Source organism: Notolepis coatsorum, assembly GCF_963971535.1.
Source record: "Notolepis coatsorum genome assembly, chromosome: 16".
Classification (NCBI taxonomy): Eukaryota; Metazoa; Chordata; class Actinopteri; order Aulopiformes; family Paralepididae; genus Notolepis; species Notolepis coatsorum.
Genome location: NC_140180.1, coordinates 40,352,983 through 40,370,333, shown reverse-complemented (window position 1 = coordinate 40,370,333; position 17,351 = coordinate 40,352,983). Strand labels below are relative to the sequence as shown.

Here is a 17,351-nt window from a genome sequence, read left to right as displayed (position 1 = left end):
GCAAAATATAAATCAATTAAAACAGTTACAATCACAAACAGGAATGTTCAGAATACGTGATCTGAACTGCCCATATACAGTACGTAGGTAAAGTGATCATTTGAGGGATGTTTGGAGCTTATTCCAAGTGGCTGGGGCACTAAAGAGAAATGCTGAGCTCCCACGTTCTGAGTGGCCCCAAGGGACCTTAAACATAAGCAGGTCATTTGAGCAGGTTACATAGGGACCAGAGTTCCATTCCAACATATCATGTAATACAAGGAGGTCGCATTCCAGCAATGGCCTTAAAATGAACAGGTACCAGTGTTTATCCCGCCTCTCTCTGTCAGAGGACAAGCCCGCTCTGTCATAAAGGACACAATGGTGGGTATCATAACTATCGCCGGTAATAAATCTAAGGGCAGAACGATAGACTGTGTCAAGGCGCTTGTAGATGGAGCAGTAATTCTATAAATAAGATCACAGAGAGGAAAGTTGCTTCAAGAATCCCTTTTCTGCAGCACACAGGGAAACATGATTTATTTCTATAAAGAAATCACATTTTTGTCTCAATTTGGAGACAAGATCATCAATATGATATTTAAAATGAGAATTTCTCGTGAAGCTAGATGCAGAGGTATTTATATTCAGAAACCCACAAAACTATAGAACCACTCACACTATCATAATATATGATTCTGGCCCTAGAAAACAACATGGATTTAGTCTTGCTTGCATTTAGGACACAGCCTAAAATTTACTTAGCAAATATAGATTTGACAGATCAATGCAGAAGACCCCAGCCTCTGGGACCACATGTACCCCGTACTGAGCTGGGATACAATCCCATCACATTCTCTTGTGTGTCTCCCCTATTCGGTCTCCCTCGAGCCCACCTACTGTCTCACAAAAGGAAAGCGGTTGATTGATTGATTGACTTTATTAACAGATTGCAGAATGGGTACAGTACAGTACAGCTCAATACATACAATTGTTAAGGGGATGCAGACCAGAGAAAGACTTTCGTCTTGTTTACATCAGGGTCCCCCATTTTCAATTCATCATAACATATATGACATACATGACATACAGATAGACAGTACTGCTACATCTATACATTTATGACATACCAGATTTGCAAATACAGTACTGTTTGTGATACGAAAAGAGTCCAGAAAAGAGAGTATATACATTTGACGTAGAAACTGTACATTGGAGGAGGTTGGGTAGGTGGGGGGGGGGAGACTGTACAACTGTACAAGCAAAACTGTACATTGGAATATTGACAAGACCATACTTGGTCATTTACTGTACATTGGAGGGGGTTGTGTTAGGACATTTACAGGGGCCAGTTTCGAATTGCAGTCTCCCGTAGGTGTTTTTTGAGAGTGTTTTTGAAAGTGGGTAGTGATTCATATTCCTTTACAGCTTTGGGTAGGGCGTTCCACATTGATGTGGCATAATTGCGAAACGTGTTTAGTCCCTTGTTTGAGCCGAATCTGGGTTTAACATGATTTGTGGAGCTCCCTCTGGTGTTGTGATCGTGGTATTCACTGACCTTTGGGAAGTATTTTGACATGTACATGGGTCAGTACGGGGTACATGTGGTCCCAGAGGCTGGGGTCTTCTGCATTGATCTGTCAAATCTATATTTGCCAAGTTAATTTTAGGTAAGGGATGTGTACTGCCCACTCAGCAAAGTAACCAAGACTGTGTCATTGGTGTTTGGGTGCTGATGTAATCATGACCGTCCTTTAAGCCTTTAAGCACTAAACGCTATATACTTCAACTAGATAATCAGCACCAAAACTAAACATATATATATATACACACGGTATAATATACAATCTAATATATTACATATTCACAGTAGCAATTAAAAAAAACAGTCTCTCAATGATGGGGTGACTTTCTATGGGTTATTCCCCGCATCATCAGCAGGTGGCAGACTCAGCCAGTGAATGAGGTCACACACAGCTGGCATAAACACAGGGGCTTATGTAATCGCCTGCATACATATGGAGGTATGTCACAATGACCAACAACACCAAGCATGCAAAAGACAGCATGGAAAAGGAATGCACGGACCTAGAGAGAGTTAAGATGACCGAGTCAAATACATGCGCTTGCGTACAGTGCGGTGAACCTAGGCCTACGGTATTTCTGTGCAGTCATTCGACATTAAAGTATTTATCTATCCATCCATCCATCCATCCATCTATCTATGACTGTCTTAATGCAAACCAACATTCTTCTCATTATTTAGTTGTATTGTTGATGTTAATGACTAATGATTTCAAGCTGATACTGGCTGCCATAAATGCTTTGCATCAATGTTCAATACTCAAAAACCTTTGGATAGGCTATACAATAATGTTATTTGTACTAGAAATCACAATCTCCATACAGGCAACGGCCATAATGCAATGATATCAGCGTTTACAGAGTGCGGCCAACAAAGTCTGTGCATATCATATTGATTGAACCTGCTACACGACTGGACAAATCTAACCTTTAAGCGTCAGCCGATACACAAGTATTGATCCAGTGCATTACTTTTACTGAACAGTTGACTTTGATCATTACTTTTACTGAGAGGCTTTTTAGCTACACATGGCTCCCGGGATCAGATTAGTATTCTGGCATTTCATGGTCCGGCATCCCTACACATATGATATGCACGCACACTAAGGGCCAGGTTTTATGAATCATAATATACTGTATATGTATGACACACCACTCACCATGATGCCCAGAGCTTTGAGTATGTTGAGTTTACACATGGGGCAGGTACAATGCTCATTCAGCCAGGGGTCCACGCACATCTTATGGAACACATGTCTGTAGGGAGAGAGAGAACACAACATGGTTAAAACACCAGAGGGCAACCGAATAGGGCTGTAACAAAAGAAACATCCATGTGTTATACATTGATCTGTAAAATGAAATAAATTTGAAACCAATGTGTTTAAATATTTAATCAACTTATTAACATATTGCTGTATGCACTAATGGCTTATGTCATTAATCAGTCCTGCCTCATATTTATTCCTATTAAAAACGTACAAAATGTATGTATAAAAATGTATTAACTCAATGGAGGCCAAACCCGAGATAAGTCAGGTTAACTCGCCAGCGGTTGGGCGCCAGATCAGAGATTTCTCGGGTTTTGGTAGTTTATTCCTTTATTCAATATTTGTATTCATTATTCATCCAGGGACCTTGGTGTTACCATAGGGAATTAGTCTGAGATCGGCAAAGTGCAATACCGGCCGCATCCAGCTAGACAGCGGTATCGAGCACCCTTTGTAACCTTGTATTTTGGCCTGTGTAACGGCCAAATGTCTCCGGGCTCACTTTTATTTGTCGGGCGATTGGAGCGGTTCTCCCGGTTCCATTGAAGCGCGTCAAATATCCCCAATCCATATGTTGTGGTGCAGGGCTGTACAGTGCGACATATATATCGCACGTGCTACAGCAACAGCGGTCTGTGCGATGAATGGATTTACTTCAGTAGCACTGGTGCGATAGGCATTCGGTTCATATAGATACTCTTATTTTGAAAATCCTGTAGCAGGTCTCATTTCTGCCCAAGCGCAGCTCCAGCTATAATAACTAGGCTCCGACAGCTAGCAACGTGCAGGTGCATATGATACTCTTATTTTGAAAAAACTCTGTGACAACTCGACGAGTCATATCCGCCCAGTCTGAAAGCAGAGCAGCGCTACACATAGATATCTATATAGAACAGGCGCTACACAGCAGTGCGCCTACACGACCCGAAATAAGTCTGTGGTGTTTTTTTCTCTCACAACGGGTCAAATGCATCTACATGCTTTGCACCGTCGCCATTCCTTTATGCGCACATCGCCTGAAATTAACGTTTATGTACCATTACAATCACTACAACGTTAGCGTAAGCTAACAAGCTAATCCTGATCAGAGGCAGAGGCAGACACAGTGTGGACTGGGGAAAGGGAAATGGGGGGGGGGGGGGGGGGGCACTCTCCCCTTCCCTGTGTGTGTGTGTGTGTGCGTGCATTTGGAAAGACTATGAAGTCACTAGTCAGGACTCAGGACAGGAGTATATTATAGTAAACTGAGGATTACTGAGGATGGACAGATAATGTTGATATTCAAATATAAAAAAGTTTCGAGAGGAGTGGAAGTTTGAAGACAGACTAGACTACAATATGATGCGGGGGTGGTGAGTTGAAACAGTGTGTGTGAATGAATGAATGAAAACGCTATTTAACAGATTGAAGAATGGGTACAGTACAGTACAGCTCAATACACACAATTGTTAAGGGGATGCAGACCAGAGAAAGACGTTTGTCTTGTTTACATCAGGGTCCCCCATTGTGTGTGTGTGTGTCCCAACCGACCCCACTTCTATGTTTCAATAAATTATTTGCATTTAAAACTATTAACGCTGACTCATTCCTTCAGTCCACTCAAAATTATGCTAATATTCCTTATGTTGTTTATGATATTAATTGAAAATAGCATATGAGAGTATTATAGTAATAATAACACATGGCGATATACTAAATGACAGCCAAACATGGCACTGCAACTAAATAACACAAATACAATAGGCACATTTGTGACTGTTACAAATATAACACGTTTTATACTTGTGCTACAAGATTTTGGCCTGTGCTACAAAACTATCAACCTCTGTAGCACCAGTGCTATGTGCAAAAAAAGTTAACGTACAGCCCTGTGGTGGGTTATGCCGTGGACCAAATGGACATCAGATGGCGATCAAACAATTGGAATATTATTTTTGGAATACTCCCGATCACAGGTAAGGACTATCTGATGTCAATTTTAGCTTGATCGTGCAATGCTTTTATACCAATCGGGCTAATAAGCGTTTTTAGTGTTCAATACGAATGCCGTTACTGGCAATCAAATAATCAGAAACGACCCCCCCCCCCTTTCATGCATTCATGATGAAACATAATACCTATGACATAGATTTGATTTGGGAATAGTAGTGTGTACAGGCAAGAAACAGCAACGTTCATAGTAGAATTTACGTATAAAGCTATAACTCAGCATTTCGGTAATTACCCCAGACCGCTCTAAAACCATACTTATATTCACCACGGTATAACACGGGAACGTATGGATGGAAACATTTATTCTTTTTCACATATTGAACGATAGATAGGTGATGTCAAATGGGCCATAGTATTTATTGTATCCATAGCTATAATATAGAATATAGCTATAGCTCTACAAACAAGGTGACGCACTCCTATCTTTTAAAGCGTGGCCTTGATATGACGGGCCCGTCTAATAGCTGGCGCTGAATGAGTTAAGAATTGTACCGTACTAAACCAAACATGAAATTATTCAAATGTAATTTCGTTGGATATACACTGTATATTAATGCTTGTGTATCTTATCGTGTGTTGTCATGTTTGTTTATATGTGTTTAAAAAAAAAAAAAAATTATTCAAATGTTATGTTTTAAGATGCATCCTGCTAGGTGGCAGTATCGCCCACCCTTTGAAACCCTTCACACCGGGTGTTACACTTAAATCCCTCCGGGCGCCATATTCTGGGTCAGGCGAGTCTAGCGGTTCACCCGATCACATTGAAACGAGTCCAATGACCCTCCATGCATGTGTGTGCCGGATTATGTCGAGGACACGATGGACACCAATACTGGAAATCGCGATCAGACAATTGGAATATTCTTTTTGGAATACCCCCGATCAAAGGTAAGGACTATCTGACGTCAATTCCAGCTTGATCGTACAATGTTTTCATATCGATCCAGCTGATCAGCGTGTGTGGTGTTCAAGACAAATGCCGTTACTGCCCATCAAAGCATAAAAAAACTACCCCCCCCCCCCCCCTTTCATGCATTCATGATGAAACATAATACCTATTATATACACTTGATTTGGAAATAGTAGCGTGTCCAGGCAAGAAACGCCAACGCTTATAGTAGAATTCACGTAGCGCCTTTAAACTCAGTTTTTCAGGAATTATCCCGGATCACTCCTAAACTATACAATATTCAACACGGGATAACGCGCGAACATATACATGAAAAAATGTATTCTTTTTTGCATTTTGGACAGAAGATAGTTACTGTCAAATGACCATAGTATTGTATCCATAGCTATAATATATAATATAGATATAGCTCGGCAAACATCGTCACGCACAGTGAAAATAGGCTCTAGATAGCTGGCGCTCTAGCTACGAGGAAAAGGCTAATCCTTTTGTGTTAAAACTCACACTTCACCTCAAAATGCAGTAGATTATAATTTTACTCAACATAAAATCATGTTTAATAATTTTTCTTTTATCCACCTTTTCTCCCCATTTTTCTATTTTTCTCCCATCCCAATTTCGTATTATCCAATTCTTCCCTCCCCTGTCTTGAACGTTGCTAGACTATGCCTCCCACTGGTCGGTTGTAGTGAGGACAGAAGCCTTGCATCACGTGTCCCCTCCGGTACACAAGGAGGCAGCCTGTCGCATCTTTTCACCGCAGCAGCTCGAACTCTCAGTGGCGAGGAGTAATGCGTGGGAGGTTCACGCTGCCCCCACTACTTCCTGCTTCCGCCGCACCGGTGTCACCAAACCGACCTGTAGGAGTCGCTGTCCACAACGTCCAATCCCCACCCACCGGCTTTCCCACCCTCTAACACTTGCCAATTGTGTTAGTATGAACGTCCGGCCAGCCGGTAGCAACACCGAGAGCTGGGCTCGAACCCAGCTTCTCCTGCGTTAGTGGCGAGCGCCTTGCCCACTGCGCCAATCAGCCGCCCTATGTTTAATCATTTTGTCTGAATATTTGTTTTGTAGCAAGTAGTTTCATTGTTGCAGCCATCGTTAGCGTCATGACTTTTTCCATTCAAAACTCTCCCTCATTACATAGACCATCTCTGATAGTAGCACCCCTGCAACCTACGCTAACTTGCCCCAGAATGGCCGAACTAGGCCCATCAAAGTATAGCACTGCTCCCATTTCCTCCCCTTTACATCCTGTGACTGCACAAAGATAGCTCTGTAAGACGCTATAAGGGCCATGTGTGCCTTTAACAGCAGCGGAAAGGTTGTGAAAAAAGAAACTAGTTGAGCTTTTGAGGACAAGGTGGCCATTGTGGGTCAGGATTCGACACAAGGGCGCCATTGTGGATCCGAGAGGGCCTTTACTACGCTTGGAGGTACGTAGCATTTCATTCCACACCTCAAAATCCACATCTTCTCCATCAAATCTATTACTATCACACAAGCCTGGACAGTTGATTGCCTCCTGATCATCACCATGTATTATAATAACTTAGGTCTAAGTTTCAAGAACACGTCTCTCGAATACAGTTTGCTGGACATCCACGAAAATTTACCTGCTGTTTACCATGAGAATAATTACTGTAAGTACAACCGCAATGGTGCACAAAACGCATATGTTTACTGTAGAGGGACAATATAAAAGTAGACCGGTCGACTCTGTTACTGTAAGTGCCCGTCTGACAGGGCATTTCCTGGGCAGCAAGCAGGGAGTAAGTGTAAGTGCTGTTTGGAACCAGGTCCATGGAATAGTCGGCAGCAGAGAAAGAACGTTTATTTGCTTTCAATTTGATAACAAGGGGCTTACGCTTGAGTGCAAGCGTTACTCTGTATAACAGAAGTTGCACCGTACTGCAGGTGTAGTTAGTATAACATATCTCATCTGAGAGAGGAAATTATTTAGTCATGCGGTCGTTATGAAAACAGGGGTAAAAATAGGCCGGGCAGATGGAATGTCACGCAAATACCAGTTCCATCACAACAACAGATGCCATCTAAGAAAATATTAGCCATCCTTTTCTTTTAACGCCTGTATTTCTGGAATGGCAACTGGCATTTGATCTGTCCCTCAAAATATGTTTCTCAGACTTAAAGGATCTATCAGTGATCCAAACTTAAATGGATACCCACTCCAATACCACCAGCATCAAAAATAAGAATCGAGACATGTTACCATTTTCTAGTTTATTGGCTGAACTCTTGAAACAAGAACTAATACTAGACAATAGGTCATTGAGTAATTAAAATTGTATTTTCTATTATTCTGTGTATGTAAAAGGTTTGTTCATGTGGGTAATGTTTGGAGTATTACATTTATAATCTTATTTACAATGAGTTAAGAGAGGCGCAATTTCCATCTACAGATCAAAGTGTGAATATACCTCACATTGATATGGTCACAAAAAACTAAATTGAGGCATTAAACTAGCCATAACAGTCCCACATAAAACCGAATAGCATCATAGGAAACGAAGGTGATAATGTAGTTAAGGACCAAGTATAGAGAGAAAGAAATTTAGTGGCACTAAGCAGGTCAAGTGTCCTCGCATCACTTATGTTGTTAGTTATTGACTGGGACTATAGCGCTATTAGCGCATACTGTGTGGGCATGAGATATGATAACAGGGTGTACATAAAATGTGATAAGAGGAGATAGCTCTAACATGGCATCCGAGTGTCTGCCTAAAGAATTGTGAGTAGGCCCTACAGTAACAGTAAAAAAAAGTTTAGATTTTCTTTTATAGATTCTTGCACCCAACTTTAGGGCTGGAATTCTCTGGTCACCTTATGGGAACCAAACATAGTAGAACTTGAATTTAATGAAACTCAAATCTGGAAAAAGAAAGCTCACTTTTGTTTATATTCACATTTCCACCCAAAATAGACAGGGTTTCTATTGTTTTTCTATAGTGTACAAGCTGAATAAATGTCCTACCTCATATACCTGTACAAGCTGAATAAATCTCCTACCTCATATAACCTCTGAAAAGTCCATTTTCAATGTTTTCTTTGCTCTCGCAATGTTTACATCCTATCCATATCAAGTTTCACTTTCGGTTTTGTTTTCTAATGTGCCCTGCTGGTCTCTGACAAGAACAAGTTACAGGTTGAAAAAACCCTCAGCTCACAACTCGGCAGAATCTGCACTTGGCTCGCTGATAACAAACTATCATTACACCTGGGTAAAACAGAGTCCATTCTCTTTGGATCAAATAACAAACTCAGCAAGACCAACGGCTTCTCAGTTACAGTGGGTGACAATATTGTCACAAGGAAAGATGAAATTACATACCTAGGTTCCATCCTAGAGGCAAATCTTTCCTGTGACAAAATGGCATCCAATGTAATAAAAAAAAGTCAACCAACGAACTAGATTCTTGTACCGGATCTCCTCTCTGGTAAACAAGAATACCCTGAAGACTCTGGCAGGAGCACTCATTCAAGGGTACTACGATTATGCTTGCACCTCATGGTACCAAAGCACCTCAAAGGCGCTAAAAACAAGATTACAAACATCACAAAACAAACTGGTCAGACTACTACTTGACCTTACTCCTAGAACCCACCTCACCCCTGCCCACTTTGACTACCTAGGGTGGCTTAGAGTAGACGACAGAGTACAGCAACTTGCAATGGGCCTGGTCTACAAGATACACTACACGACTAAGGTACCCATGTACATGTTAAAATACTTCCCAAAGGTCAGTAAATACCATGACCACAACACCAGAGGGAGCTTCACAAATCATGTTAAACCCAGATTCGGCTCAAACAAGGGACTAAACACGTTTCGCAATTATGCCACATCAATGTGGAACGCCCTACCCAAAGCTGTAAAGGAATGTGAATCACTACCCACTTTCAAAACCACTCTCAAAGAGCACCTACGGGAGACTGCAATTCGAAACTGGCCCCTGTAAATGTACAGTAAATGTCCTAACCCAATAATACACAAGACCCTCTTCTTGGGACCAAGTAAGGTTTTGTCGATATTCCAATGTACAGTTTTGCTTGTACAGTTGTACAGTTTCCCCCACCCTGCCTACCCAACCTCCCCCCACCCCACCCACCCAACCACCTCCAATGTACAGTCCCCCCCCCCCACCCCACCTACCCAATCTCCTCCAATGTACAGTTTCTATGTCAAATGTATATACTCTCTTTTTTTTACTCTTTTTGTATCACAAACAGTACTGTATTTGTAAATCTGGTATGTCATAAATGTAAAGATGTAGCAGTACTGTCTATCTGTATGTCGTGTATGTCATATGTTATGATGAATTGAAAATTGGGGACCCTGATGTAAACAAGATGAAAGTCTTTCTCTGGTCTGCATCCCCTTAACAATTGTATGTATTGAGCTGTACTGTACCCATTCTGCAATCTGTTAATAACGTTTTCAATCAATCAATCAATCTACATCCTTTGATTGACAGACAGTTAGCTTGTTAGATTTCGAGGGAGATCATATAGACCAATCAATTGAAGTACAAGGGCATGTTCACACGCATCCAGTGCACTCTTTGTTCCATGCTCGTGGTGTGCTTTTGGTGTCAGTTCAACGGTTATGGTTAGGTTAAGGCAGTGCTTCTCAAACTTTTTCTGTCAGGCCCCCCTTTGGCAAACCAAAATATTTTGGGCCCCCCCCCCCTCGCCCCGACAAAATAGTCATGAAATGGGCCATGTTTAAATTTATTGAAATAACACCAATATCGTGACCTTTCAAATTGACAACACCTTCCCTCGCGAGAGCCACCTTGCCTCGCTGTGAAACAGCACTGCAGAATGGTCAGCTCCCATCTCCTCACACAGCGCAGAGAACAGGCGCGCTTTCAGGGGTCGGGTTTTGATGAAATTTACCACGTTTATAACTTCTGTCAAAACCTCATTCAGCTCAGGGCTAAGCTGTCTTGACGCTGGCGCCTCTCTGTGAATTTACAGTGCGTCCATTGCGCGTTTGGCGAGACCCCCTTGATGAGCACCTGTAGCCCCCTCCTTTTGGCCTGCGCACCGTCAGAGCAAAAGCCCACACAGTTCTCCCATTTCAGTCCATGTTCTGTCAGGTAACTGTCAATCATTTTGAAGAGCTCATCAGCTGTTGCTCTGTTTTTGACATATTTGCAAAACAGCAGATCTTCACTCAGTGACTGGGAATTTACAAAGCGAACATAGGAAATAAGCAAACAGTCTTTATTGCTGTCAGTCTTTGACAAGGCAACACGCATGTCATCCTCAAGGCTCAACTTGGCCCTATATTTTGTTTTCAGAGCTGTCATGGATGAAAAGCCAGCTTCACACAGATATGTGGTGCTGAATGGTATCAACACCTTAACTGCTGCATCATGAGATACTTGGTACTGAGCACCACACTCTGAAACGAGCTCTCCAGGTGGTATCAGATGAGATTTCAATGAGTTCTTCCAAGAGTTTGGATGGAGATGTGTCAGGAAGCTTTGTCTCAATGTTGTCTGTAAAGTTTTTTTTTTATCCAGAGTAACTTGGTGATCCTTTTCTGTGTTTTATTAAATAATGATTTTCAGATTTTGAGAAATGGTCAAACTTATCCAAATATGGTATTTTCATGGAGAACAGTGCAGCTGCAACAGATAGCACTTTAGTGATAATTTTCTGTAATCCAATTATTTTTTTCTTTTTAAATCTCAAGGCCCCCCCTGTCATGCCTCTGCGCCCCCCCTGGGGCACACTTTGAGAAACACTGGGTTAAGGTAACAGTGTGGTTAATGTTATGGTTAGGGTTTGGGCAAGGCCATCAGAGGCCAAACATTTCTGTCCCAGGTTAGGGATGCACCGATCCGACTTTTTCCGTCCCGATACTGATACCTGGGCTTTGGGTATCGGCCGATACCGCATACCAATCCGATTGTTCAATTAATAAACTGTATGCCTCACTGTGTGGAAGAGACTGGGATCATTCTTGATCAGGCTTGACTTAAACATTACTTTCCTAACTTAGTGAAACAAAATGTAACAAATGAAAACATAGATATAAATGTACTGAATTGTTATTTATTATTTTATTTATTATTATAAATTTTTTATCCGATATATATATTTCTTTCAATACCCGATCCAGCAATTTTTGTCATATCGGTCCCGATATCCAATATCAATATTGGATCGGTGCATACATATCCCAGGTTCTCTCCCCAGCAGGGATGCTCAAATGTTTTCTGAAAACGTAACATTTTTGTTTTTATAAATATGTAATATATTTATTACACACATGTACAAATTGTACTTTTTTTTATACAATATGTAAATATATGACTTATTGCTATAACATAACCTACAATATGTACCTATTTTCCTGTGGTCGATTAGTACTTTATTTACATATTTTAAGCGAGATCGGGCTGGCTGTGGACAGACGAGGCCCTTTAACCCGGCTCAACAAATGTTGACTTCACGATCAATGTCAGGGCTCAGGAGAAGACGTCACGTTCAACTCGCCCAACAGGAAGTGCCGTGACCTTGACTCGCTCTTTCCAGAGCTTGTCGGAGTGCCTTGGTCTGACAAGGTTTTCGATAAGCTGGATGGATGGAGAGAGCATCTGTGGCAGTGAGCCAGCACAAAGCCCAGGCCTGACGCGGGTTCTAATTCCTCTGTTATCTGATCTGGACTGAGCTGATCTGAGCTGGACCAGGCTTTTCTGTGATAGGGCATGGGGCTAAAATACAGGAGCCAAAGGCAAAAAAAAATTCTATGTAATTGCTTAATTGCTACCAGACATCACAAAGAGTATCTTGGATGTTAAAGTTGTCTTTGCGGTCTTCATCATGACAGGATCACCTTTGCCTGAAGGCAGGGTTTTTATGTCCATATTAAACCTAAAAAGGAGGTTTCTGGACCATCAAAATGAAAATGTGAAATTTACTTTAAAATGCGTTTTATACCATTTCATTGCATTGGTACATTTAAATGAGCTCCTAATTGAAAATGTCCACACTTAAAATAATTCTTAAAAATGGAAGCGGTTTCCCCTTTTATCATGTATTTGACTTAATCAGAGTTATTATAAGACACTGCTCTCTTGTCCTACACAGAGGTAGATGACCTATGACAGGCAGGTGGTCTGAGGACACCATAGGAAACATCTTGGGGATGACTGACTGACTGATGTGATGAGCGCAGCAGTGTGCCGACCTCAGCCCTGACATCAAACCGCAAGGCTGGAGAGGGCACGGCAGATGGTGTCCAACTTTGTTGGACAAGGACACACCGGTGTGTGTGTGTGCGTGTGCGTGCGTGTACGTGTGCGTGCGTGTACGTGTGTGTGTGTGTGTGTGTGTGTGTGTGTGTGTCAGCGAGAGAGAGAGGGAGAGACAAAGTAAAAAAGATAAAGATTATAGAGTATGTGTTGCACATCCTGCCGTGCATGCGTTTGTGTGTGTATATGAGAGATAATATGTGTGTTGGACATTGCATTTGCATGTGTGTGTGTGTGTGTCTGTGAGAGTGATAATTATGTGTGTGTTACTAACAGTGTGTATGTGTGCATGTGTGTGAGAGAGAGAGAGCAAGAGAGAGGTGGAAAGAGTGTATGTAGGACATCCTCTGTGCGCATGTGTGTGTGCGCGTGCACATGTGTGTGTGAATGTACATGCACGTACACAATGTGTGAGAGTGAGTATGTGTGTGTGCATGTGTGTATGCTGGACAAGGTTCTGCATGTGCCTAGAGGTCATTGGCAGCTCTGGTTCTAAAATTAGCCAGTTACCTTGCAGGGGTTATGGCTCAAAGCACAGATAAGACAGCCTTCTCATAACACACTATGGTTTAGGCGAGAGTCAATATCCCTCTGCTATGTATTCCTCTCCCGACACTCTTCACTCAACTCTCCACTAAACCAAGTAAGTAGAAATACCCAATAGAACAGTACTCTGGTTAAAGTAAAATTACTATCAAATATCGTTTATTCGTTATACCATCAAAATAAATTGAAGAGGTAAAATGTTTGGTTATGTCGCTCAACCCTACTTCTCACAAATGATAGATTGACTGCTGGACACTCAACTTCCTCTACAGCTGCAACCACAACACAACGTGTACACAGTATTGAATGTTTGTAGAGTGATACTGTATGTATAGTCAGCTGTTTTTGCACTCTGCCATGTGCGTCAGTGGGCTACGTACTGTCACGGTAAATTGTTGCGTTTCTCCACCAATGTCACCAAAGCTTTCCATGCTCAACAAATATTTTGGTCACTACCTTAAAAAAAAAGGTATGGAAACACCATTGCTACCATGATTAAAATTGGATCATACCATGGTATTATTTAAGTACAAAAGTGGTACCATGGCATTGCATGACTTTACCATGGTACATTTTCTATACAATGGCCAGCCCAGTATCATGGCAAATCTGAAAAGACCATCAAACTATTACTGATAGATTTTTGTAGAAGGGAAGACTGGGTCCGATATGGCTTACATTTCAAATCGGTTTCAAAATGTTCAAAACAAATCCAAAAGATGGCAGTTTATTTGAAGATGAGAGAGAGATGATGGGAGAGACGGAGGGGGTGAACGGACTGCTGTGTAACAGATGAGAGTGGGTACGTCCTTGGATGAAGAAATACGTCAAGAGGGGTAAAAAAGGAGGGGAAAAGAGGGAGGAGCATGCGCGTCAGAGGAGATGATAGAAAGAAGCATGGGGAGAGGGAGGGAGGGAGGGAGGGAGGGAGGGAAGAAGCAGGGTGGGGCTGCTGGGTAGATCATAATGTCCTTTGACAGTAACACAAGTGTTTTCTCGGCAGCAGAGTTCCCTTCAGCCAGTGGCTCATTTCGCAGAGGAGCTTCTCTGATCGTTTGACCGTTGCTCCGATCCTCTATTGGGACTCCCTAAAATCCAGGTAACTCATGTATGGAAACCACTCCCACCTCAACCTCCACCTCATTGGACCTCACGCCACAACTTAACCACACACTGGACGCAGTACAGATGATTTTAGTGAATCCCATAATCTAGTTTGTTAACTCGTGAAGAGTGCTGAAGGAACTGTGAAATGAACGCTGTTGTCACTGCTGCTTATGATGTTAACAGTAGGAGGACATTGATGTGTGTCACTGACAATGTTGTTGCCGATGATGATGACGTTGATGCTATGTTTATACTCGGATTCAATAGATTACTGTGGTTCAACAGATTTACCCCTCCCCCATTGATGATAGCCACATCTAGTGCGAGACCTTCTGATGGCTTGGTTCCGATCCTCCTCGTATATACTATGACATATATACTATGTCTACTGTATTCTAGCTACTATGTGACAACTACATTTCTCCCACAGGGATCAATATAGTATCCATCAATCCATCCATGAGTGGGCGAGAGAAAGAGGGCAAATGAAAAATAAGAAACCCCGGACACAGACACAGTTCTTATATGTGCTATGTGCTTAGGTAAGGCAGGAGTCATCACTACATTCTGAGACATCGTCTGTGTTGACTGTACTTCGGTATAGGCTATAGGTGTATATATATCATGGTTATTATATCAATGTGATGTAATAGTCAAATGCAGATATGAAGATCTGTCTCCAGTGTACAGTCTGTTCTGTAATGTATGATCTGGTAATGCACCTACGCACGTCCTCTCGTGTTTATGACCATGATGGGAATGGTAGCTGCCGCTGGTTATGGTAAATGGATGGGAACCTTTTATTTAAATGAGTAGACACACCGTCACAATATCCCAACTTTCCTCCTGATTCCCACATGTTCTTTAAAAACGATCTCCGTTTTCCATAACTAGGTACAGTATACATTAGGCCAGATACCCCCCCCCCCCCCCCCATGTGTGGAGACTTTCATGTCGTCAGATATGGTTTAGTATAGAATAACTCGTAAATTCTGTAGGTGGAGAGATAACAGAGGGTGAGACCTTTGATCAGTACAGTCATTCTTATTTGTAGTTGAATGACATAATAGGGAAATGTAAATACTCGTCATTCTCGCTGGAGAGCCCCCCTGGAACCTCCCTCTAAAGCCCCTGGGAGTTCCCCGGACGTCACTTTGGGAAGATGACACCACCGAATGAACTCGACCATACCAAGTCCTGGTCCATGTCAACTTCATCCTCATTGCAGACACTTACTTGCAGGGCAGGATGCGGACCACGTCATTCAGCTGGTAACCCTCAATACAGACCGCGCAGTGGTTGAAGTCTGGGTCCGTCTCCTAAAACACACACACACACACACACACACACACACACACACACACACACACACACACACACACACACACACACACACACACACACACACACACACACACACACACACACACACACACACACACACACACACACACACACACACACACACACACACACACACACACACACACACACACACACACACACACACACACACACACACACACACACACACACACGAGGAAGAGCACAGAACATGCATTGTTATGCTAAGAAATAACAGGAAGCCATAAGAGGAGCTGGATGACTACTACTGAATACTGAGCAGTTGATACAGAACTGAAACAAATGAAAATAATCAAACTACCTACATACAGTACAAAAGACGTACACAGCCTACAAGCTCGTTAGGCGACGGTGGTTTAAACTTTAGGAGATGGTTGCAGTCGGCAAAAACAGCTTTCTGACATGTACTGTAGGTGTTTTCTCTAGATCTAAAAAGGTGCCAACCACAGTCAACTGATGACTGACGAACACCCAGGCCGGTGCACCACTCGCACCAGCTACTGCATCTTTGTTCCACTCAACTGTCAACTGAAATTTATCAAAGCCAAAACTCAAAGGGTTTCGTTACAAAATCCAATATCATGTACACCTGCCGGCGTGAAAGTGAAACGCACTTTCCAAGTAGTTTAGCCATTTTTTATTATCCATCTGAAGACCTGTTGCAAAATGTATTTATTTATTATATTTTAAAAAGGGTGTATTTTCTGAAACAGTGAGCTCTGCACATTAGGTAACAATAATTTCAGCGTCTTTGGGTTCTTGAAAAGCGCTATATAAATAAAATGAATTATTATTAATAAAGTAACCAACACAAGACTGTTTGTAAACCAATGTGGACAAGACTACTACTACAAGACTGGGAAGTGGAGACCTTATGGAGATCTTAACGTGTAATGACAAGTCTGCTGTAGTGATGGAACCTAGTACCCGGAATGTCACGGCATCACCGTGGCAACCACCGCAGCAGGTGGCGGCAGATGGCCAAGACTGCTCTCTGTTTGTCATGTCACCGGCAAGACTATGCACACCGTGGGAAGGGGAGTTGGAGAGATGAGAGGGTGGGGAAGAGGGGGGGGGGGGGGGGGCAGAGGCAGAGAAAGTGTGATAGATGAGAGATAGCGAGACAAGAGATAGAATAACAAGCATATGGACACGCTGAACTGAAGGCTTGATAAATAGTGAAGTAGAGTAGAGAGAGGGAGAGGGAGATGAAAACAGATATGTAAGTGGAGAGAAAGAGCGAGCGACAGAAAAAACACTTTCCTGAGAGAAAGAATGAAAAAGACAGTGAGGATAATAGTGATT

The 17,351-nt window shown here is 42.2% G+C and overlaps 1 protein-coding gene across 5 annotated transcripts in view; it reads right to left on the bottom strand.

The window, feature by feature from the left end:
- rnf130 (ring finger protein 130) overlaps window positions 1–17,351 on the bottom strand; it is a 91,942-nt gene that overhangs the window by 8,951 nt on the left and 65,640 nt on the right. For all 5 annotated transcript variants that reach the window (XR_014620641.1, XM_084331930.1, XM_084331928.1 and 2 more), the window contains exons 6-7: window positions 15,918–16,000; window positions 2,724–2,820 (exon numbers count right to left, since the gene is read on the bottom strand). Coding sequence is in view for 4 of the 5 variants with exons in the window: in XM_084331930.1 (XP_084188056.1) it covers window positions 2,724–2,820; window positions 15,918–16,000 (180 nt within the window). In the remaining variant the exon portion in view is untranslated. The remainder of the gene's footprint in view (window positions 1–2,723; window positions 2,821–15,917; window positions 16,001–17,351) is intronic.